At 36.8% G+C, this 23,093-nt stretch overlaps 1 protein-coding gene and 1 non-coding gene across 3 annotated transcripts in view; both read right to left on the bottom strand.

Annotated features, from left to right (window-relative positions):
* The window catches only part of POLA1 (DNA polymerase alpha 1, catalytic subunit), a 310,112-nt gene that overhangs the window by 259,544 nt on the left and 27,475 nt on the right, over positions 1-23,093 (bottom strand). For both annotated transcript variants that reach the window (XM_036439656.2, XM_036439660.2), the window contains exons 11-24: positions 22,074-22,186; positions 20,894-21,010; positions 19,146-19,220; positions 18,039-18,177; positions 16,820-16,974; positions 15,301-15,385; positions 14,743-14,804; positions 13,022-13,111; positions 10,524-10,640; positions 9,230-9,405; positions 6,859-6,988; positions 6,255-6,374; positions 4,868-4,967; positions 3,148-3,272 (exon numbers count right to left, since the gene is read on the bottom strand). In XM_036439656.2, coding sequence (XP_036295549.1) covers positions 3,148-3,272; positions 4,868-4,967; positions 6,255-6,374; positions 6,859-6,988; positions 9,230-9,405; positions 10,524-10,640; positions 13,022-13,111; positions 14,743-14,804; positions 15,301-15,385; positions 16,820-16,974; positions 18,039-18,177; positions 19,146-19,220; positions 20,894-21,010; positions 22,074-22,186 — 1,604 coding nt within the window. The remainder of the gene's footprint in view (positions 1-3,147; positions 3,273-4,867; positions 4,968-6,254; positions 6,375-6,858; positions 6,989-9,229; positions 9,406-10,523; positions 10,641-13,021; positions 13,112-14,742; positions 14,805-15,300; positions 15,386-16,819; positions 16,975-18,038; positions 18,178-19,145; positions 19,221-20,893; positions 21,011-22,073; positions 22,187-23,093) is intronic.
* Positions 3,778-3,907, bottom strand: LOC118720271. The gene has a single exon (XR_004988376.1). It is a non-coding gene; the product is annotated as a small Cajal body-specific RNA 24 (non-coding RNA).

Genomic DNA, 23,093 nt, shown 5'->3' with positions numbered 1-23,093 from the left:
CTAACCAATTCCCCTACTGAAAGTTAACTGTATAAGCTTTATATATAAATTAAGCCCTATATAAAACTGTTGAGTGAAGGATCATTGGTTAGATTAAAATCCATGTGAGAGAATTTAAAAAGATTATTTGAAAAGGGCTATTGCCCTAACCAGTTTGGCTCAGTGGATAGAGCACTGGCCTGTGGTCTGAAAGGTCTCAGGTTCCATTCTGGTCCAGGGCTTGTACCTCGGTTGCGGGCACTTACCCTGTAGCAGGCGTCTTCAAACTATGGCCCGCGGGCCACATGCGGCCCGCAGAGGAGTCTGATCCGGCCCGCCAGGTTTTTTGGGCAGTGAGCGCAGCCGAGGTGTTACAGTAGGAATTAGTAGTTCATATTGTCCGGCCCTCCAGCTCTCTGAGGGACCGTGATCTGGCCCCAACTTTAAAAAGTTTGAGGACCCCTGCTAGGGGGTGTGCAGGAGGCAGCTGATCAATGTTTCTCTCTCATTGATGTTTCTAACTCTCTATCCTTCTCCCTTCCTCTCTGAAAAAAAAAAAAAAAAACACATTTAAAAAAAAAAGGCTATTTAGTGAATAGAATCATTAATGCAATGCTTGCCTCGACAAAATTTGTAAGATTGAAAATAACAAGTGTTGAAGAAGATGGGGAACAACTCGCACACATAGCTGGTAGGAGTGTTAAATGGTACAACTACTTAGGAAAACAGTATGACGGGTTCTTATCAAATTAAACATATACTTGCCCTACAAACAACGAATTCATTCTGTAAGTATTGACCCCATCAAAAATGAAAGCATAAATCCACAAAAAGATCCATACAAGAATATTCACAGCAGCTTTATTACGAATAGCCAAAAACTGAAGTCAATCCAACACTCATCTCAAGAGAATAAAGTGTGGAATATTCCTCAGCAATGGAAAGGAAAGAACCACCGGATGAAGCTCAAAAACATTATGTTGAACAAAAAAGCCAGACACAAAAGAGTACATACTGTATCACTCTATTTAAATGAATTCTACAACAGGCAAGATTAAACTATAGTGATAGAAGTCAGATCAATGGTTGACATAGGGGAAATGGGACTGACTATGAAAAGGCAAATGTGATACAGCAAAACTCATGGATGAAGCTAAAGCAGTGCTTGTAGGAAAATTTATAATTGTGTATATTTATATTACAAGAGACAATATGATATCTATAACCTAGACTTCGACCGTAAGACACTAGAAAATGGGCAAACTAAACCAAAGAAAGCAGAGAAAAGAAAAAAGATTACAGCAGAAATGAATGAAATAGAGAATTTTTAAAAAGCAACAGAAAAATCAAGAAAACCAAAGGTACTTCTTTGAAAAGACCAATAAAATTAACAAACTTTGGCTATATTGACAAAGAAAAAAAGAATACTCAAATTACTAAAATCAGGAATAAAAGAGGGTACATCCCTACTGAACTTAAATAGCAATGATTTTAAAAGAATACTATACACAATTTTATGCCAATAAATTAGATAACCTACATGAAATGGACAAATTTCTAGAAGGACACAAACAACTGAAACTGACTGAAGGGAAAATAAAAATCTAAAAAGACCTATAACAATAGATTGACTTAGTAATCAAAAAAAAGAAGTGTTAAGACCAGATAATTTTCACTAGTGAATTCTATCAAATATTTAAATAATTGACACAAATTCCTCACAAACAAGCCCAAAATACAGAAAAGGAGGGATTACTTCCCAACCCATTCTATCAGACCAGTATTAACCTAATACCAAAACCAAAGAAAGGGGAAAAGACTACACCCTAACAGCCTGTATGAATCCAGACAAAAACTCAACAAAATACTAATAAATCGAATCCAGCAACATATAAAAAAAGATTATATGCCAAGAAGTGGGACTTAACCCAGAAATGCAGGTTGGTACAGTACCCTTTTATGATAAAACACTCAATAAACTAGAATGAACTAGGAGCAGAAGGGGACTTCCTCGACCTTATAAAGGACATCGATGGGAAACTACGGCTAGCATCATACCTAATGATGAAAGATTAGATACTGTCACCAAAGATCAGAAACAAGACGCGGGTGCCTGCTCTTGCACTTCTATTTAACATTATACCGGAGGTTCTAGTAAGGGGAATTCTAGGCAAGGAAAAGAAATATAAGGAATCCAAATAGGAAAGACTTAAATGATCTTTATTTACAGATGACATGATCATATATACAAAAAAAATCCTAAAAAATCCATAAAACTATTAGAACTAATACTTGAGTGCAGCTGTTATTTTTCTATATATTAGCAATGAACAAATTGTAAAATTAAGAAAACAATTTCATTTATAATAGCATCAAAAAAGGTAAAATACTTACAAATAAATTTTAATAAGTGCAAGACTTACACACTGAAAACTAGAAAACATCATTGTAAGAAATTGCATATCTAAATAAATGGAAGATTTAACATTCTTAAGACAATACTCCCCAAACTGATTTACACAACCAATGCAATTCCTATCAAAATCCCAGCAGCCATTTTGCATAAATTGAGAAGATGACTCTAAAACAAACAAAATGTGATATATAACTTCCATAAAATCAAATATTCAGCAATAAGAAGGAATGAAGTACTAACAGATGCTACAATATGAATGAATCTTGAAAACAGTATGCTAAGTGAAATAAGCTGGACGCAGGTCACATGTGATTCTATTTATATGAAATGTCAAAACTACACAAATCTATAGAGGCAGAAAGAGTAGTGGTTGCTTAGACCTGGGAGAAGGAGAGGGATTAAGGGAAGATACAAGTAAAAGTTAGGGGGTTTCTTTGAAGAGTAATGAAAATGTCTTAATATCAACTATGGTGAAGGTTATAAACTCTGTGAATACACTAACAACCATTAAATTTAGAATTTAAATGACTAAATTATAAATAGTATGTGAATTATATCTCAATAAAGTTGTTAAATAAAAAAGACACAAAACCAGTCTGAATGTCCTTCTATATAACCCTCCCCTTTTTCTGACCACTAAAAAGGATATAATGTACCTTTTAAGAGGGAAAACGAAATACTTTGGTTCTCTTCATTAAGTACTACTTTTAATCTCAATTTAAAGAGCCCCCCCACCCCAGTTGAACACAAACCTCTGTAACCTTGTGTGTGTCTGAAGCAACTCTTTGCACTGTTGTAAAACAAATGTTGAATTCCTGAATGATGGAAGGATATAAGCTGTTGAAGTCCAGAAGCAAAATGAACTTATCATAAAAACCTGCAATATAAAAACCACAATACAAAGTCTTTTCAAAACGTAGATTTGTCAAAAGATCACGTTAGAAGTACTATACTCTGAAGTATGTTAGAAACAATATACTATCTAGAGCTACGGGGTAGACAGAAGGGAAAAAAGGAGTCTACTACCATGCTATAAAAATGACTTGGACTAGAATGCAAAGTCAGTTCACAAAAGAGGTCCTCTCTCACCTTGAAACCAATTACAACCAGCCCTTTCCCCAGAAGTTCCCAAAGTACACCATTATGACAGGCAAACACCTCCCCATATCAATTACTATAGACAGGTGTCATATTTTTTTTAAATATTGTTAAATTCTCCTTCAAGCAAGCATTCCCTTCCACCTCCCCCCAAAAAAATATTTAGTGATCTCTACAATGAGTGGTTATATATAGATATTTTTACAATCATACCTTCAAAGAATAAACTGAGCAACCCACTTAACCTTTACACAAACTGTGCTAAAATCACACAAGAGATGTATACATGTCAGTAGTGGAACGATCCACCCTTTTTACTTGCAAAGGGTGAACAGAAAGCTACTATATTTCTCTAGGACACTTACAAACAGTTTTCTTCACCTTAAGAAGAAACTGAATAAAAGTAAATGTCCATTAATAAGACAATAATAACAACAGAAACCTTATTGAAAGCTTACTGTGTCGGCTTAAGAAGAAACTGAATAAAAGTAAATGTCTATTAATAAGACAGTAACAACAGCAAACATATTAAAAGCTTACTCTGTGTCAGGCACTATACTAAACAGTCACTTTTATTCCTTAAATCTCTGCGTGACAGATATTATTCTTATCTCCATTTTACAGAAGAGAAAACGGAGGCTTTCAAAGGGTAAACAGGAAATCCAAGATCACAGCCAAAATTCAAGCCCAGATCGATCTAACACTGAAGGACAACTGGACTACTTTTCTGTTTTACTACAGCTAACAATTTTAAATGTCTCCTACTCAGAGTTTAAGTTACTTGATAAAATTCACATTAATTCTTGTGCAACAATGTGAATATACCTAACACCACTCATCTGTATACTTAAAAATGATTAAAATGCTAAAAAAAAAAAAAAAAAAAAGATACCTTCTACTCTGTGTATCACAAAACATCTTTACTATTCAGAACAGGGAAAAGTGATTCTCCTGCTGAAGTTCAATTTGGTGGTTACTGTCTAAACTTCCTTTAATTTTGCTATCCAATATGAAATACTGTTATTATGACACCTATTTAAAAACCTACAAAATACAATTCATGTCTTTTAGTTTCTCAAGCTTCCCTCTGCATTAAGAAATTCCTTGCCGAAACCGGTTTGGCTCAGTGGTAGAGCGTCGATCTGCGGACTGAAAGATCCCGGGTTCGATTCTGGTCAAGGGCATGTACATTGGTTGCGGGCACATCCCCAGTGGGGGGTGTGCAAGAGGCAACTGGTCGATGTTTCTCTCTCATCGACATTTCTAGCTCTCTATCTCTCTCCCTTCCTCTCTTTAAAAAATCAATGATATATTTAAAAAAAAAAAAAAAAAGAAAAAAAGAAATTCCTTAACACCAGGGCCAGCCAGCCTTACCGACTTTAGGGTCCAATACCAAGCCTCCAGCATAAGCTGCTTTCTTCCGTCCTTTCTTGTATTTATTGACATCTCCATCCATATCTTCATCTTCATCTCCCTAATATCAAATGGAAAGATAACTTCTCCAGCCAGCAACCAATCAACTAATTAAAAAGTTTTAGGACAACCTCCTTTTCCAAATGCAATATACAGTTTTAACAAACATTCTTTAATTTTAGTGGAAGGACCACAGTTATTGAAACATATTCATGAATCCAAATGAATGCCAAGCGTGGTAGTTACTGAAACAAATGCTCTCTCTCTGAGCTAATAAGTGTGCAAATTTTACTTTAAAATAGTTCTGAATTCATAGAACTTCACTTTTTTAAATCAATAGATACTATAAATATAACTCTTGATATTATGTACAAATTGGGATTGGGTAAATTCATTACTCTAATATTCATGATATGAAAAACAGAAAATTACTTCATATAGTAGATATTACCATTATGCGAAATGTTAATATGGACACCTTAAAATAAATATATCCATATACTAAAAATGTATTCCCGCCGAAACCGGTTTGGCTCAATATATACAGCGTCAGCCTGCAGACTGAAAGGTCCCAGGTTCGATTCTGGTCAAGGGCATGTTCCTTGGTTGCGGGCACATCCCCGGTAGGGAGTGTGTAAGAGACAGCTGATCGATGTTTCTCTCTCATCGATGTTTCTAACTCTATCCCTCTCTCTTCCTCTGTAAAAAATCAATAAAATATATTTTTTAAAAATAAAAATAAAAATGTATTCCCAAGTAGTTTGTTAATGGCCAACATTCAATGTTGCTCAGCAGAAGTCAAATTTGTCTAAGTCAATTTCCCCTATACTAATTTTGATGAAGTACACAAAATAAGAAAATACCTGAATCATTTTAATATTAAATTCCCTTTCTGAATCAATTACTATCAGTGCCAATAAAATAGCAGCTAACTTTGAGTTCCAACGTAATGAAAGCCACTTCAGAAACCCGACTGTGGTGATCTTGATGTCATTAGTACATAAAATGCAACACAAAAATAAAGGCTCATGCGTTTAAGAAAATAAAAGATTTAACTGGCATGTAGCTTTGTGCAGGGCTAAGTAAGGTGCCAAAACACTTTCTATGTATGGTCACGCGTCAGAGAAGCCTAATGCCTCCCTCAAAGAATTTCCTATTTCATAACTTTTATCTGTACAGAGAAGAGTGCAGAAGGAAATGCCTCCCCACACACAACAGAACAAACTTGACTCAGTTTCTACAGTATACAGGCATTATTTTGGAAGATGTTATCCCAGCAAAAAAGGCTATATAGGTAATAAAAGGGGGTGATAAGAAAAGGCAAAACGCTATACAATTTTAGACCCACCAGTTTTTGCTGAGGCTTCCTGAAAATCTGCTTGTCGGGCACAATATAGTTGTTTTCATAAAACGCATGAAGCAACAAGAACTCATTACGCTCGGCTCGTCCACCCATCAGCGTCCTAGACTATTAAACAGAATTTCTTTTTTAAATTTGAGCTCAAATCACAACAAATAAGAGCAACTTGGACCTGGTAAAAACTTAATCATAGTACCTCCTTCAAAATCATTCCTCTTAACAAGGGCTAGTTTTTAAAGGTACTGAATTATCCCTAGCATTTTCTTTACGCGTTATAGTTAAAAGGAGACAAAAAGCTTAAAATACTGACAACTTAGGCTATCTCTTTACTCCCAAGTGGGCCATTCCACAAATGAGACACAGCCAGATGTTAGAGATGATCTTATGTTCACCCAAATTTCAACATACTGCACCTGGTTTTCCTCCCCTCCTCCCAACCAAAGTTCTTCCTTTTACAAAAGAAGCCCAGCTTTCAGAATACAAGTCACTCATTTTATAAGTATGCATTTAGACTCATTATCATATAACAACTACCCCAAGCAAACACTGAATCCGACAGGAAATGCTTTTTCCCCCTCCAAGTTAAATTTACCATAATGTTCCCAGCGATGTTAGTGATCTGCAATGCTAATGGAAGAACATTTAGCTCACACAAGATCTGCAAAATGAACCTGGCATCTTTCCAGGTGTGTTCCAACAGGTACAACAGATGAGAGGGTTCACTGTACAGAAAAGTAAGAATGAAACAGAATCAAGTAATTAAAAGAAACAATGACTATAATCAGAACTTCGTAAAAAATTATAAAAAACTTTGGTATAAGTAACCAGAGCAACGGCACTTTGGCTTCGAAAGTAATTTAAAATAAGGTTGGTATAAAACTAGGAATTCATTCATACCATCAATTCCAATGCCCTTCTCAAAACACAAAAAAAATCTCACAAAAATAAAGTGAAGTACTACAACCTGAAACCTTTCATTCATTCCATCTAATAAGTATGTCTCGCATGCCTACTATGTGGCAGATATCCTGTCTCAATGGGCTTGTATCCTCATGGAAGAGATAAAGTATAAATAACAAATTAAATATATGGTACGTTATGCAATGCTGTTAAAGCGAGAGAAAAAAATCAAAGGGAATATTAAGTGTCAGGAGCCGAGATTGAATTTTCGGCTAGGGAACTGGGGAAGAGTTCACTGAGAATAACTGGGTAACTGAGGGAAGAGCATTTCAGGCAGACAGAACAGAACATTCAAAGGCTCTGAGTTAAGTGTAAATATGGTAATTCTAGGACCAGGAGGGAGACCAATGGCTGGAACAGAGAGAAAGATGGAGAGAACAGAAGGCAAGGGCAGAGTTAATGGCAGAGAGACACAGTACATAGGACCTTGAAAGTCAACATAAGGACTTTGGTTTTTACTTTGAATGAAACAGAAAGCCACTGGAAGATTCTGAGCAGAATGCAATAACTGACTTAACTTCGGCAGGATAATCTGGTTCTGGAGTTGAGGGGGGGGGGGAGCAAGGAGTCAAGAGCAAAACCAAAAAGGCCAGTGAGAAGGCTAATGTAAGACCTAGTCATCCAGGGGAAAGAGGTTGGTAGCTTGGACCAGGGTGAGTCCAATGGAAGGTCAGATCTAGACATATTTTGAAGATAGAGCTGTCAGGATTTCCTGAAAGAATGAACGTGCGTGTCAGAGATAAGAATCATGAATATGTACATGAAAGGTTTGGGGTCGAGGACAACTTAGGTTTCCAGAAGCACCGGAAAAATAAAGAGTTACCATTACTAAAGGAAAGTCTACAAAAGGAACCTAGGGGAGAATATCAGAAGCTCAAGGTAAGTTGGAGGTTCATAGTAGACACTAAGTAGAACAGGCAGGTGACTACATGAGTCTGGACCTCAGGGGAAAGGCTAAGCTGAAGATATGCCGGTGGGAACATAAGATATTCCATCAGCACCCACACGGTATGGAACTCCCTGAGACTTGATGAGATCATCTAGAAAAGCAGCACAGTCAGAAAGGGAAGCAGTCCAAGGACTCGGGAGGAATAGGCAGAAAACAAGTGGCCAGAGGGGTAGAAGAAACCTTATTTAAGAAATCATCAAGCACAAAGTTCCAGTTACACAAAATGAGTAAGCTCTGGAAATCTAATGTACAGCAATGTGACTACAGTTAACAATATTGTATCGTATGCTTAAAATTTGCTAAGAGGTTAAATCTTAAATGGTCTCACCACACACAAAAAAGTAACTAGAAGACTTGGTCTCGGGCACATGCCATGAAAATATACTTCTGTGTTGCTTTGAAATCATAAAATAGCACTGAGTGCAGGTGCCTCAAATGTTTAATAAATGTCCCATAAATATGTGTTGAATGAGAAAAAGAATAAATATCATTAAAACGATTTGCTCACACCTCAGTTATTCTATGTCTTTAGTACCTCAAATTAAATAAACTTCACTTTCGGGGGGGAAAAGTAACTGTAAGGCGATAAGCTAATTAGCTTGAATGTGATGATTATTTCACACTGTATATCAAACATCAAGTTGCATACCTTAAACATACACATTTTATGTCAATTTTACCTCAATAAAGCTGGAAGAAATAACTGAGCAATCTCTTTAAATAACTTAATGATTTCTCAGTTTTTATATTTCTAAAATATTTACACTAATTCCTGAGTTAATGAAGGATGAAAATATAAATATCACATTCATTCCAAACTGCTCTTAGGAAACATTAAGATGGTGTCAAGTGAGGGAGGTAGAGATAAACTGATAAAAGTAGAATAATTCAAAAGGCAAAATAGTTCAAATTACTATTGAAATAACGGAGATGGTGGTGTTGGCATGAAGACAATGTTCCTCTCTATAGCACCACGCGCTCGTAAGAATGGCACTGGTGTCTTTCTTTTGCTAATTTCAAGACAAATCCAATTCTGAAGCATCCAAGATCATACCTGTACATATTTTGTATATTTTCCACGGGGATTACAACCCTTTCCGTTTTCAGAATCTGTTGAACAAGTTCAGACAAATGGTAGCTTTTACAACGAATTAATTCTTTTGCCGAAATTTCCACATCACAGATCATTCGGCCACAGGTAGCATTTCTTTCACCAAATCCACTCCTGCCCTACAAGGGAAAGACAAAAAGTCAATACCATGGAAAAGCAGGCAATGAGAGAGAATATTTTGTGCTCACTTATTTGAGGGTAGCCCCAAAATTCCAATAATGAAACTCTCATTCTTCCACTCATCCAGTCATTAATTAAATATTTTTGAACAACACTTTTCCAGGTACTCGGATAAAGCAGTGAGCAAAAGAGAAGAGTCCTGATCTCATTTGAAATATACAATAATAAATAGGTATCATAAAAGAAGAAATTATAGTTTTAGGGGTAACAAGTATATGGAACAGAGAAAAAGTAGAACGGGGTTGAGGAAACAACGAATTTGAGGAAACTGAATCTTAAATGGGGTTGTCAGGGTAAACCTCGCCAAAAAGTTGCTATATAAAGGGTAAAGAGTTAATTTAGGCAAGAGTTCTGATGAATTGTTACTAACCTCTCTATTACCTCAAAGATACGAATAAGGAAAAAAGCAAAAGCAGTGGCTCCAATTCCAATCCTCGGAAGAGCATTATCAAGGGTACAGATTTCTAAGTTCTCTGATGAGACAGCATGCCCATTTTATTTAGAGACTTTAAGTAAAATAAGATTTCAAGCCTTGAGCAGTATCAGGTTTAGGAAACAAAGGCACTTCATATGAAACACCAACATCCCTCTAAGTGAAGCAAGCAGGTAGAATGAAGGTGCATGAGGCTTAAGGGTCAGAAAGGCCTGGGCTCAAAATGTTCAGTTCTTCCCTTTCTAGCTCTATGATTCTGAGCAAGTTCTTTACAGAAGGCACTTAGCCCACTGCCTTCTTATACATTCAGTGTCAGCTCCCTCCCATCCTTCCTTCCCATCACCTTCCTGAATAATCATACTCAATGAATTCTGAGCCCTGCACCTCTGCTCTACGGGCTACTGCTTTGGTACAGCTGAAGTGGAGGTAACATATATGTGCTGTCTCTAGATCCTAACAGCTAATTTCAAGAACTACCAGTGGCTCTTACCAATAAAATGCTCGATTCAAAGGAAAATATGCTTAGTGCCACAGTTAAAATGTCCTGCCACAAGACAGCCAATTCCTAGTCAAAGCATATAAAAAGTCAAATTAAAAAAGCAAGATCTTGAAAATGATTATTACCCCAAGCTTTGGCATGTTGGCTCGCTTCAGCCGACCTATCTTGGACCAGTGAGGAACTTTGCACGCATTAATTCTCTGCAATAACACTTCCAGTTCGAATCCATAAATATTATGACCCTAGGCAGGAAAAGACGACAGCCAATAACATATCAAATGCAAATTAGAGGATTTATCTTCGTATGCATAGAATTTCTTTGCCCTTTCTTTTTCTGGTCTCTAATTGAAGGCATCATGAGTTTACCTCCGGTTGGGATCCTTTCTTCTTCAGGAACTTATTCATCAGCAGCATTCATTAGCCCTGACATTCACAAGACTGCTAAGCAGATTGCTGAAATAAACTTTATCTCATCCTAATTGATGCAAGGTTCAGAAAATGTCTTTTAATTTGCAGCTCATGCCTCATAGTCTCAAAGGCAAGGGCAAATTTTAATGTCCACACTTTTTACATGATCAATAAAAGCTATACTCAAACAATTCTGTTTTACTTCTTTAAAAAACAAGAAGCTGTTTGTATTATATAACATTTACATACTTTTAGAAAGCTCGGGAACTACATCTAGTTTTTTCCTAAAGAACTGAGTTCAAACAGTGCTGATTTAGACTCCTAAGCAACATGCAACACAGTAAATAATACCACTCAATAGTTCAAATAATAAACTTGTAAAAAAAAAAATTAAAAAAAACAAGGACACAATACTATACCAAGTAAAGAATATCTCAAAAAACTAACCAAGTTTTCCATATCTACAATAATTTCCATCATGTGAATAATATGGTTCACTGCCAATACTTATTAAAAAACTAGATAAAGTTTAAAGTAAATCAGATCAATAAATAGATTGTGTTATTAATTTCAATCAAAAATAGATACTGCTATATATTTATAGCAGTTTTGTCTCTTAAGACACCCAAAGGGCGTTAGGATGTCTCATTCCCAAATTATCGTTCCTGGGATTAGGGACTCGAACCCACATCGGGATTCTCTCTGACATCAGTTTGGATTTCTCAATCACAGACTTGTCTCTAATACCTTATGGCAGCACACCTACCCGAGGCACCATGGCATCTCTTGGGGCCCAAGAGAGAGACTGCTAGTGGAGACTGAGTGCGGGTCTGGTGCTAAGCCAGAGAAGCACAGGAGGGCACTGTGAACAGAATCTTCCTGACACTTTCAAGATGGGTCCTAATACACCGTAAGGGAAGTGGGTGCAGAGACCCTGGTAACAACCTATAGACTCTTGGTACCTGGGCTACACATTGTCAGGAAAGGTGTCCAAGAGCAAACATGAATGCAGAGAAATATATGGAGAACATGTTCGCAAGGCTTCCTTCCATGTAATCAAATTACCAAGAGAACATTTCAAATGTAAGCATTTATATCCTACTTCCCTCCCAAATTCAGGAGAAAAAGACAAAAGGAAGGACTATCAAGGAGCCTACAAACTAAGGAAGGCCAGAGGAAACATAAAATAAAATGTTGCTTTATTATTCTTAAGAATTGGGGCAAATGTAACCGTGTGGATGGACCAAAAGGGTATTACGCTCAGTGAAATAAGCCAGTCGGAAAAAGACAAATAACATATGATTTCACTTACGTGTGGAATCTAAAGAACAAAATTAACGAACAGGCAAACTTGAAAGAGACACATAAACACAAAGAGCAAATTGGTGGGTGCCAGAGGGAAGGGGGTTGGGCAACTGAGTGAAAGAAGCTGAAGGGATTGAGAAGCACATATTGATAGTAGTTACAAAAAAAAAAGTCACAGGGATGTAAGTAAAGCGTAGGAAATATAGTCAATAATATTGTAATAACTTTGTATGGTGCCAGGTGGGAACGGAAAATATCAAGGGGACACTATGCAAAGTATTTGATTGTCTAACTACTTAGCTGTATACCTGAAACAAATATAAAATAAACATTGAAAGTTAAAAAAAAACATTTAAAGAAAAGAATCGGGGCAAAGATAACTCAATGACTTATTATCTCTTGCTACCTCATGGAAACATACCCAGTCATCAAGAGAAAAAATGGTCCCTGGCCATGAGCTTTCAAAGAAATATATCAAAGAGATCCACTGAGCTCATAAAGTTCAAATACTTATACTTTGGGGATTGGCATCAAACCAAGTGAATTAACTCCTGTGGATGCTAGCCATACAGCTGGACCACTAAGCCAAAATTCTGGAGATACCAACAGTTGACCCAGGTTTATTAATTTATAGGCTGGTGGTCTCTAAGTGTAATTGGATTAGCATAAACTTCTATAACAATTCATAAGTTGCCTTTCTATTACAGGAAAAAATACTATCTTGTAATGGGCTGGGATATTTCCCCCTTTCTGTCAGCAGTAAGTACAGCAAGTCCCACCAACCTATAGGGTTCTTTCATTCTGAAATTATTCTTTGCTGCTCAAAAAAAAAAAAAAATGCCAATCAAATCAAACTAAAATAACTAAGGCATGAAGAGCTTCCCCACGAAATGATCAAACGATTACTTACCACAATGATATCAGGATCAATTTTGTGAACTTTTGCAAGGAAAAACCCTAGCAGTGTTCTCTCTGTTGCAGCAATCTCAACCTTCACTTTCTGTTAGATAAAAACAAACCAGTCACTCTTTCTCTCAAGCACTATATCTTGCTTCCTTACTCAGACAGGTTAAGATTTCTTAGGATTAAAAGAAACCACCCAGCTCAAAACTAAATGCAGCAATAAAATTCCTGATTATAGGTTTTGCCTTAGTTGCATAAAGTCTCTGAGGAGCTTATACACGTAATACGAGTGAGAATGAAAACAAGTTTTAAGTGTTGAGCATTATCAAGTGCAGAAACGTCCCTCCACAGGGACACGCTTGTCATCTGGACACATTTTATAGCACATGAATCAGAGTACCGACTTTCTTAGACTGCACTGTTTATGTATTTACCACACAAAGAAGTTCTAAGGACTGTATAAACTAACATCAAATAGTGGTGTAAGAATGTACTACGGTAGTATAAATAAGAAACTAGACTAAACGCAAACATTCATTTAAGAATTACAAGTGTCTTAAATATAAATAAAACCTATCTTCACACAAAAGGCTTCCACTTGGATTACTAACCAGAAATCAGGTGTTCAAAAGATCCATCTATTAAGACTCTCCTAAAATGAAAGTTGAAGGCTATATGTTTTCTATACCTAGCTTGACTAAAGAAAGATCAGTTTGACTCTAATGGAATAAATTTTCCTGGTCATTTCTACTTGGATAGGTAATTATGGGCACTTCACAAATAATAAGTAGCCTGGTCTAACAGTACCACCAGACTACTAGACTTCTCAAGCCAACTTAAAATAAGCAGAACCTGACAGGTTGCTAACTTTTAATTTTGTCAAGTGAGAACATTAAAAAAAAAAACTACAAATTTACCAACACTGTCATTTCATAAAAGAAACAACATATGCTCTCAAAAAGAAATATTTTACATCGAATACATTTACTTTTTAAAAAAATATATTTTTATTTATTTCAGAGAGGAAGGGAGAGGAAGAGATAGAAACATCAGTGATGAGAGAATCATTGATTGCCGCTTCCTGCACACCCCCTACTGGGAAATGAGCCCACAACCCGGGCATGTGCCCTTGACTGGCATTGAACCCGGGACCCTTCAGTCTGCAGGCCAATGCTCTATCCACTGAGCCAAACCAGCAAGGGCTCAAATACATTTATTTTTGTGAAAAACTCAATACATTATCCAATTCCCCAATCCACCTCCACCCTTAATGGAGTATTCTGGGAGTTTAGAAATCGTTGATCTATTGGGACAAGCCCACATCAACTTTCTAATACTTGTCCCCTTTAATATCCTCAGTGTTCCCAACGTCACTTGACTTCCTTTAAGCTGGACAGGGGGAGGGGAAGTGAAGCACTCGACCCTACACTTTCCCAAAACAGTAATCACCTGATCATGCAGTTTTGGAAAAGCTTCCTATTAAGCTAACTACAGGAGGGTTTGAACCTTGTACACCATAGAACTCCACCATTTTCGGGTGGTGAAACATTTAAACATTGCTAAACAATGTTTTTAGTTTTACATTTCTAATACATTTTAATGGGTCAATGTCACAGTATGATGTAGCAAGAATAGATCTAATTGATTAACATCATCCACACCATCCTCCTTTTTTCAATTTAAACAAATAGATGCTTCATGTTTAAAAGAAATAAACAATTTCTTTACCTTTTTCTTTATTTCTTCACTAAAAGCATATGGAAAAATACAGTCCTTTGGTTTAGACACAACTGTAAGAATGAAGAAAAATAAAGATTCCAACACACATCTTAGCCAATTTCAAGTATACATACACTGACCGTTTCCAAATGGAAACTGCTTACATATAAATTCCCCCCAATTGCTAAAGAGTAAAGAGAATCAAGTATTTCTATTGGTCATGTTGTTGGACCTCAAAAGAATAGCCAAAACAAACAGGCTTTTATGATGGGTTTGTAGAATGACATCATGAAAAGAAAGTAGTTAAAGCATAAGTTTGACCCAGAAAAAAACGACTCCATCCCAATACAATAACCATTGGAACAGAAAAAGATATCCAACTGCCTCCTGACTTCTCTTAGAACAAAATAAACCAGCTGAATAAGAGGCAACAGATCCAATAAAACACTCAATACTTTTGAAAACATTATAATGATGAAAAACAAGTTACTGGCCCAACAGTTGGAGAAAAAGAAAAAAGAAAAACTAAAATCAAGCCATTAGTAAACCAGCTTTAAAGATACATACCACAGAAGTGTGACTGGAAGGGAGGCTGTGGCGGTGCTTTATCTAATGCAAAGCTATGATGAACCAAAGCTGCCACAGCAATAATCTGCAAACAAAGGAGGAAAAGAAATCGCTTATCAAACATCTACTATGGATTCTGCATTCTCAACAAAACCACCAAGAATATTAAAAGATAAAGACTTTAGTATATATTAATGAATGTTTTAAACATTTTATTAGGTGGGTGGAATTGGAGAACATCATGCTGAGTGAAATAAGTCAGTCAATGAAAGAGAAACACCACATGACCTCACTCATTTATGGATAATAAAGAACATTATAAGCTGATGAACCAAAAGATAGATATAGAGACAGTAAAGCAACAAGCAGACTGTCAAATTATAGCGGGGAGGGTAGGGAGATCTGGGGGAGATAAGAGATCAACCGAAGGAATTGTATGCATGCATATAAGCAAAACCAATGGACACAAAACTCTGGGGAGGGAGGGCATGTATTGGAGGAGGGGGGCAATGGTAAGATATGTACACAGATAATTTAATTTAAAAAAAACATAAAAATAAATAAATAAATGAACATTTTATTAGGAAAGCAGGGGTTGCATGCTTTTTCTATAAAGAGTCAGATAGGAAATACGGTAGGTCTTGCAGGGCTTATGGTCCCTGGCATGGATACTAACTCTGCCTCTGTAGTACAAAAGCATCTGCAGATAATATGTAAATGAATAAAGTTGCTATGTTCCAAGAAATTTGATTTACAAAAGCAAGTGGTAGGCTGGATTTGGCCCACAGGTCATAGTTTGCCAACCTCTAGCATAGAGGAATAAGTCCGATCACCGGATGAAGCAAACAAAAACAGAAAATGGGGTGTGCTATGAGAACCAACTGTTATTCTCCAATAAGTCAAAATCACTGAGAAAAAAAAACAACACACAACTGTAAGGGGTTGGGAGGGAGTTGCTCCTGTTTAAAAGAGATTCAAGAGACATAAAAATTAAACACCATCTGTGACTCTTATATGAATCTTGATTCGAATAAACCAACTGTTAAAAGACATTTTGGAGAAAAGAAGTCATGTGGCTATGGACTGGGTATTTTAGATACCAAGGAATCGCTGTTCATGTTTTTAGGTGATTAATGGTATTATATAAGAAAGTATGCATGCATTGAGAGATGCAATGACACAAATGGCAGAAATTAGCCTTAAACTACTTTAGGAGGGGGAAAAAAACGAGGGGGTGTGACAAAATCTTGCTAATTGCTGAATAAATTGATTGGCATACGGAAGTTCATTAAATTATTCTATGTCCATTTAAAGTTCTCCAAAACAAAAAAGTTAAAAACCCAGAAATAAGTAAGTCATCAATTTAAGTCTTTTAAAAGTTTGGTAGGGAGCTAGTATTCTTTGCCCTTCAAAAAGAACTACCTCCCCTTGCAGAAAAACTGTATAAGTTCAGACAAGTATCTGCACCTAAGGCATAAGTACAAAATCTGTCCTATCTTTTTTTTTTTTTTTTTTTTACCTCATTTTGATGTGTCTTTGCATTTTGTATTGTCTTCATGCTGAAAGACATCACCACGAGAGGGGGAGAACCAACATCCTTAATTACATTCACCAGGTCTGGTTTCAAAACCATTGCCTCAACTTTACACCAACTGATTGGCTGATTTAAGAGCTCTAAAAGAGAACAAATACAACAGAGCAAAAGAAAAAGAAAAAATACTACAGTTAAGACATCTGTGATTAACTGAGAAAGTATTCAATCCCCTCTTCTAATAACAATGTCTTGTAATATTTAATTAACAATAAAACACACTATTGGATTGTATGCAAATCCTTGTGTGTGTACACATATGTTCGTCTGCCTGGGAAATAGGTCTACAGCTTCCATTAGATTTTCTAAAGAATCGAGGGCCCAAAATAGGTTTAAAAACAACAACAACAACAGAAACGTGCCCAGCCAGCATGGTTCAGTGGTTGAGCATCAACCTATGAACCAGGAGGTCACAATTCGATTCCCAGTCAGGGCACATGCCTGGGTTGCAGGCTCCATCCCCAGTAAGGGGCATGCAGGAAGCAGCTGATCAACGATTCTCTCTCATCACTGATGTTTCTATCTCTCTTTCCCTCTCCCTTCCTCTCTGAAATCAATAAAAATGTATTTTTTAAAAATGAAATAAAACACTGCCTTGGAGAAATCACAAAACATAAGAGATGTGTGAAGACAAAACAGAGTATCACAGATGCAAATACAAAAGAACATCGGATAAGAGACCCAGCACTCTCCACACTGGTCAGTGGTACTCCCCCTCCTTCAGAGATTAGCAGTGAACTAGGAAGAACTGGGCCACATCAGCCAGAAAGGAAGTCCACACTGACAGCAGCCCAGTGAGGGATGCGACCAACTGCCAGCTGGGCTAACTAAGGCCTCCCTCTGATTACACTGACAGACTTTACAGTAAGGTGACCAGACATCCCGATATCAGGACTTTTTTTAAAATGCCGCGGGACGCAGGACAAATTGTTAAAAATCGGGACTGTCCCGCCAAAAGCGGGACTCTGATCACCTTACATTACAGTGATAAAGTGATTCTAAGCATATTCCCTGTTCTCACTCAAGGAAAACCTTGAGAAAAATTCATAAAAAAGGAAAAATAAAGAGACTAATTCCCTAACTACCTTTTTAAAAACCGCATCTATCAGCAATTTACTTAGTATTCTGAAAGTAAAATTTTCCTTACGTGGATTTTTAACTTCAAGCCAACAAGGTCCTTTGATCTTTCTGTTCATCAAGAACAGTTCCAAGCTGGATGTGTTAGTTCCAAATACATGAGAAAAAGTTTCTCCTTTCAAATCCTGAGGAAGCTGTGGCATTTCAGGCTGAAAAAGGCAAAAAAAAAAAAAAGAAAATACTTTTTGTTTAAAACTATTACTTCACATTTTCCAAAGTCTATACTTGAAATAAACAAAAGCCTCTCTACGAAGTACCAGAAGAAACTCCTTTTATATATATATATATGAAATGTAATTTGCTACAAATGAAATCCAAAACAATTCACAGTAGGAAACAAAAACAATTCACAATGACAAAATAATGCATCTTGATGGCATCCATTAGAAGAAAAATAGGCCAAGAAGCTCCCCAAAAGAGGATTTCTGTCCAGAACCATACATGCCTTACTGATAAAACCAAAAAAAAACACAAAACCCCCCACACACAAAAAACAAAAACCCACAAAAAACAAACAAACAAACAAAACACACACACACAGCCAAATATTGCAATATAATAAGTACCACTGCATTAGGGGAATAAAAGCAAGAGAATGGGACTCATTCAAATTGCTTCCATGGTACATTTCATCACCACTGTCAGAAACATTTCTTAAAAGTTTCCCGTTTTTAACATGTGGGATCAAAACACTATATCAAAGGTAAGGTCCAGTTAATTAATATCCCATAGCCATGACCTTACCTGTCCTGAGAGCAAGAGCAGCACTCCAGTAAGAGTACTGATGCTCTCATCTCTCACCTTTCCGATGCTCAGAAAGAACACTTCAACAGACTAATGATGGGACACTCCATCATGTGGCATTTGTTCCACTTAACAAACAGTTCTGCAGTTTCGATTTATGTATTTAAAGATGCAGAGAAAAGTCGCACAATTTGTAGTCTATGTATTTAAATTTTTATCCATTTTAATTTAATTATTCATTACTGGGAGTCCACCTCCGTGAACTGTGGGCTTGAGGAGCTCTGCCAGCACTAATTGAAAGCCAATTGAAATTTCAAAAATAGAACAGTATCATTTCCAACCAAAACCCAGTAATTTTCTTTGTTTGACTTACCGAGTATCTAACTTCCAAGTATTCAGATTTTTCTGGAACATCAGGTATCTCAAAAGCATAGTTCTTTTCTACTATCTGGGTAAGCAAATATTTTAAAATCATTTAGACAAAAACTTCACAAGATACATTGACAAGCTTACATACACAATGCATGTCCCTGCATTTAATCATTAGGAATCTAACATCCTTATGGAACACGGAAGTAAATAAAGCCAATGTGGCACCTGTTTCCCCTTTCTTTTTTATTCTTTTTTCTTTTTTTAAATATATTTTATTGCTGTTTTACAGAGAGGAAGGGTGAGAGATATAGAGCTAGAAACGTCGATGAGAGAGAAACATCGACCAGCTGCCTCTTGCACACCCCCTGCTGGGGATGTGCCCGCAACAAACGCACATGCCCCTGACCGGAATCGAACCCGGGACCGTTCAGTCCCCAGACCGACGCTCTACCACTGAGCCAAACCTGTTTCGGCTGTTTCCCCTTTCAACTAAGACTAAAACACCCAATAACTAAGTACTAAAAAGTCTTTTCTTGGACATTACAGAACTTGAAATATTTGCATTCGAGGTCAATAAACATTAAAAAGTTTTGTAATGTTGCCAAAACCGGTTTGGCTCAATGGTAGAGCGTCGGCCTGCGGACTGAAAGGTCCCGGGTTCGATTCCGGTCAAGGGCGTGTACCTTGGTTGCGGGCACATCCCCAGTATGAGGTGTGCAAGAGGCAGCTGATCGATGACTCTCTTTCATCGATGTTTCTAACTCTCTATCCCTCTCTCTTCCTCTCTGTAAAAAATCAATAAAATATATATATTTTTTTAAATTTCGTAATGTTAATGCATTAGGTAATTTGCTACTCTTCAATAGCAAGTAACCCCACCTTGCTAGAAAAATTGATAATTAGCATTATAATTATAGCTCATATTTACTGAGTGCCTGCTATGTACCAAGTACTGTTTTAATAACCTAATATGAGTTGATCGACTCAATCCTTCCAAATAGCTCTTGTGACGGCCCTGGACTTGGGAAGCGGTAAGGCTAGCACTTGAAAGCACAAGGTATATTGCCCAGTACCTATGCTCTTCACCATCACACCACACTGCTTTTAGAACTTTCGAGACTTGATCCATCTGCCATAATTCAAAGCTCAAATACAATAGTTAAGACCATTAGCCTACCCTTTAGCAACTGAACCCTCCCTTTATTGCAATCACTGTTAATAGCCAGGATGTTAATAACCAGTATGTGGAGTGAGTCACAGCCCCCACGATGATGGCCAAAGACATCGATATCTCACAAAATCAACGTCTCACAGTTGATCAATTATGTGTCACAGGAGCAGAAGATTTATTGTATCAGAATAGCATCAAAGTCCCTAATGTTTAAAGATAAAACCTCACTTAACCTTGTAAGACAACTTGGCAATAATTAATATAAACAAGATCAGACCGTTTCTTTCCATTTGGGAATAAGAGCACAGATATGCTTCAATTATTGGAAGCAATTACTTTGCTATGAGTAGTCTTTCTATGCAAATTAATGATTATTTTATAAGCAGTATAAAGAGATGTAAAAATTTTTACAAATACAACAAGGTTTTGCATTGCTATCTATGAAAGTTCTATTCAATGAATTATAGCCACACAGAGGGCAGTTTGCACAAATAAGATATGCAACAACTATTTGCTAAATCAGGAAATGAACAATCAACTAATAATTAGGGCTGGAAAATGTTATCACAAATACAAACCTTGGACTTGAACTTCATAATTTTATATTTTGTTGCTATTTTCTCATCAAATTCGCTATAAACATCCTTCATTGTAACTGGAGTTCCTGTTTCTTTCCCCGTGTGCAGATCAATTTTCTACTCTCCCATGGAGAGAAAAGGGGAGGGAAGGGAAAGAATATCTATAAATAAATCTTTCAACCACCAGAAACCCAAGTCTAAATCAATTTTCATCTTCCCCCATTTAAACATGTAATAGAACAGTCTTACAAGTGAGTCCAAAGATGCAAACATACCCCAAAATGTACTAAACCCAATGCCCAATTCCTCCCAATGGCATCATAAAAGCAAACCAGAAATAAAGTTGATCGATCGATCGATCCTACAAAATGGGAGAAGTGTTGTAAATACTGACCAAGAATCTTCACAGCTCAACTCAGATGGGGAGGAGAATGTGGATGTTAAGTCCCGATAGAAAAGGAGAAGCAAATGAAACTGACCCCGTTAAATGGCTGTGAGTGAAATGACACTGTTGCCTATACAACAAAAGCATGAAAACTGGGCCAAACTCCATGCCACATTTTAGAGCTATACTCTCCCAGCTGTCATTACTATGGAAATGAGAAGCTGAAAGACAGCATCACATACTAAAACTCAAGAAATGCTATACTCTTTCACACTCTTTCTAACAAGTTGCAAAAACAGAGTGTTATTTCATTTCTTTATTTTCCCCAACTTCTAATGGAGCTGCTGCCAAACAGTGGTGACTAGGCAGAAAGCAATAAAAAAAGCATCAAGGTTGTGGATAATTCACAGCCCTGTTGAATAAATAATAGGACTGGTGGATGCCCGGCCAGTGTGGTTCAGTGGTTGAGTATCCACCTATAAACCAGGAGGGCATGGTTCAATTTCTGAGCAGGGCACATGCCCGGGTTGCAGGCTTGATCCGCATGCAGGAGGTAGCTGATGAATGATTCTCTCTCATCATTGATGTTTCTCTCTCTCTCTCTCTCCCTTCATCTCTCTGAAATCATTATACATATGCATATATATATATATATATATATATGTATATATATATATATATATATAAATGACAAAGCAATTGTAGTTGAGGTTAAAAAAAAAGAAAAAGAAAGAATAGGGCTGGTGGCAGAACACAGCATGCACTTAGGATTAGATGCTAATCACTAACATTTACCATTTCACGGGGAAGGAAGTATAGAGTTCGTTCAATGTTTTTCACCATGACACAACAGCTCACATAGGTTTCAGCAGATTTGATCCAAACTTTGCCAAACAGAAATACCACACCTAAAGGAATAAGAAGAAAAACATGAAAAAAGGAACATTTCAATTCCATCACATTTAATGTAATGTGATATCCAGTCCCCAAGACCAGTTCCTTTACTCAGTACTTATGCCATATGAAGATACCACAATGGTAAAACCTGTGACCACTAGGAGGCCAGGAGACAGAGTGATTCTTGGCATTACAATTTTTTCCAAAAGTAGGGAGATATCTAGGTAAATAGATGGTTATTAGGGAGCCATCACAGGCCTCAGTAGACACACTGGGGAACTACTGAGACATCCTAGGTCAGTGAGAAAGCCCTGGAGAATCAGGGAGACATCCTAAGTCAGTGTTGGGTAAAAAACACAAAATACGTTTCAGGGAGACATCCTAAGTCAGTGTTGGGTAAAAAACACAAAATACGTTTCAGGGAGACATCCTAAGTCAGTGTTGGGTAAAAAACACAAAATACGTTTTCCCTCAAACCAGGATTCCCCAGAGTAAGAGAAACAAAACAAAACAAAAAAGCAAGCTTTTGTCCAACAAATCTCGTATTTAAACCTCTTGTGAGAACTTTGAGAATGATAAATTCCTTTTTAGCACTGTACTTACTAATAAAAATTAACATCCATGTGTAAGGATACTATGTATGGTAGGTACCTCAGTATTTTGCCATATATAAAACAATTTATCTCATTTATCTTATTCCAAGTAATAATAAATGTCTCATAATAGGGTTCAACTACTACTACTGTTTCACCCCTTCGACCTCACAGACTACTTAAAGACACCTAGCTAACTAGTGTTTATAATGTTCCTCTCCTTTATTTCAGTTTAACAAATGGATTAATAACCAACTCAACAGACACGTTCCTTTTGAAATCCTTCTGTAATATATACTACAAAGTCAAAGAAAGCCTTTCTAGA

The sequence above is a fragment of the Pipistrellus kuhlii genome, unplaced genomic scaffold, assembly GCF_014108245.1.
Source record: "Pipistrellus kuhlii isolate mPipKuh1 unplaced genomic scaffold, mPipKuh1.p scaffold_m20_p_16, whole genome shotgun sequence".
Taxonomy (NCBI): Eukaryota; Metazoa; Chordata; class Mammalia; order Chiroptera; family Vespertilionidae; genus Pipistrellus; species Pipistrellus kuhlii.
Note: the sequence above shows the minus strand (reverse complement) of the source record. Positions and strands in the feature narration are given on the sequence as shown.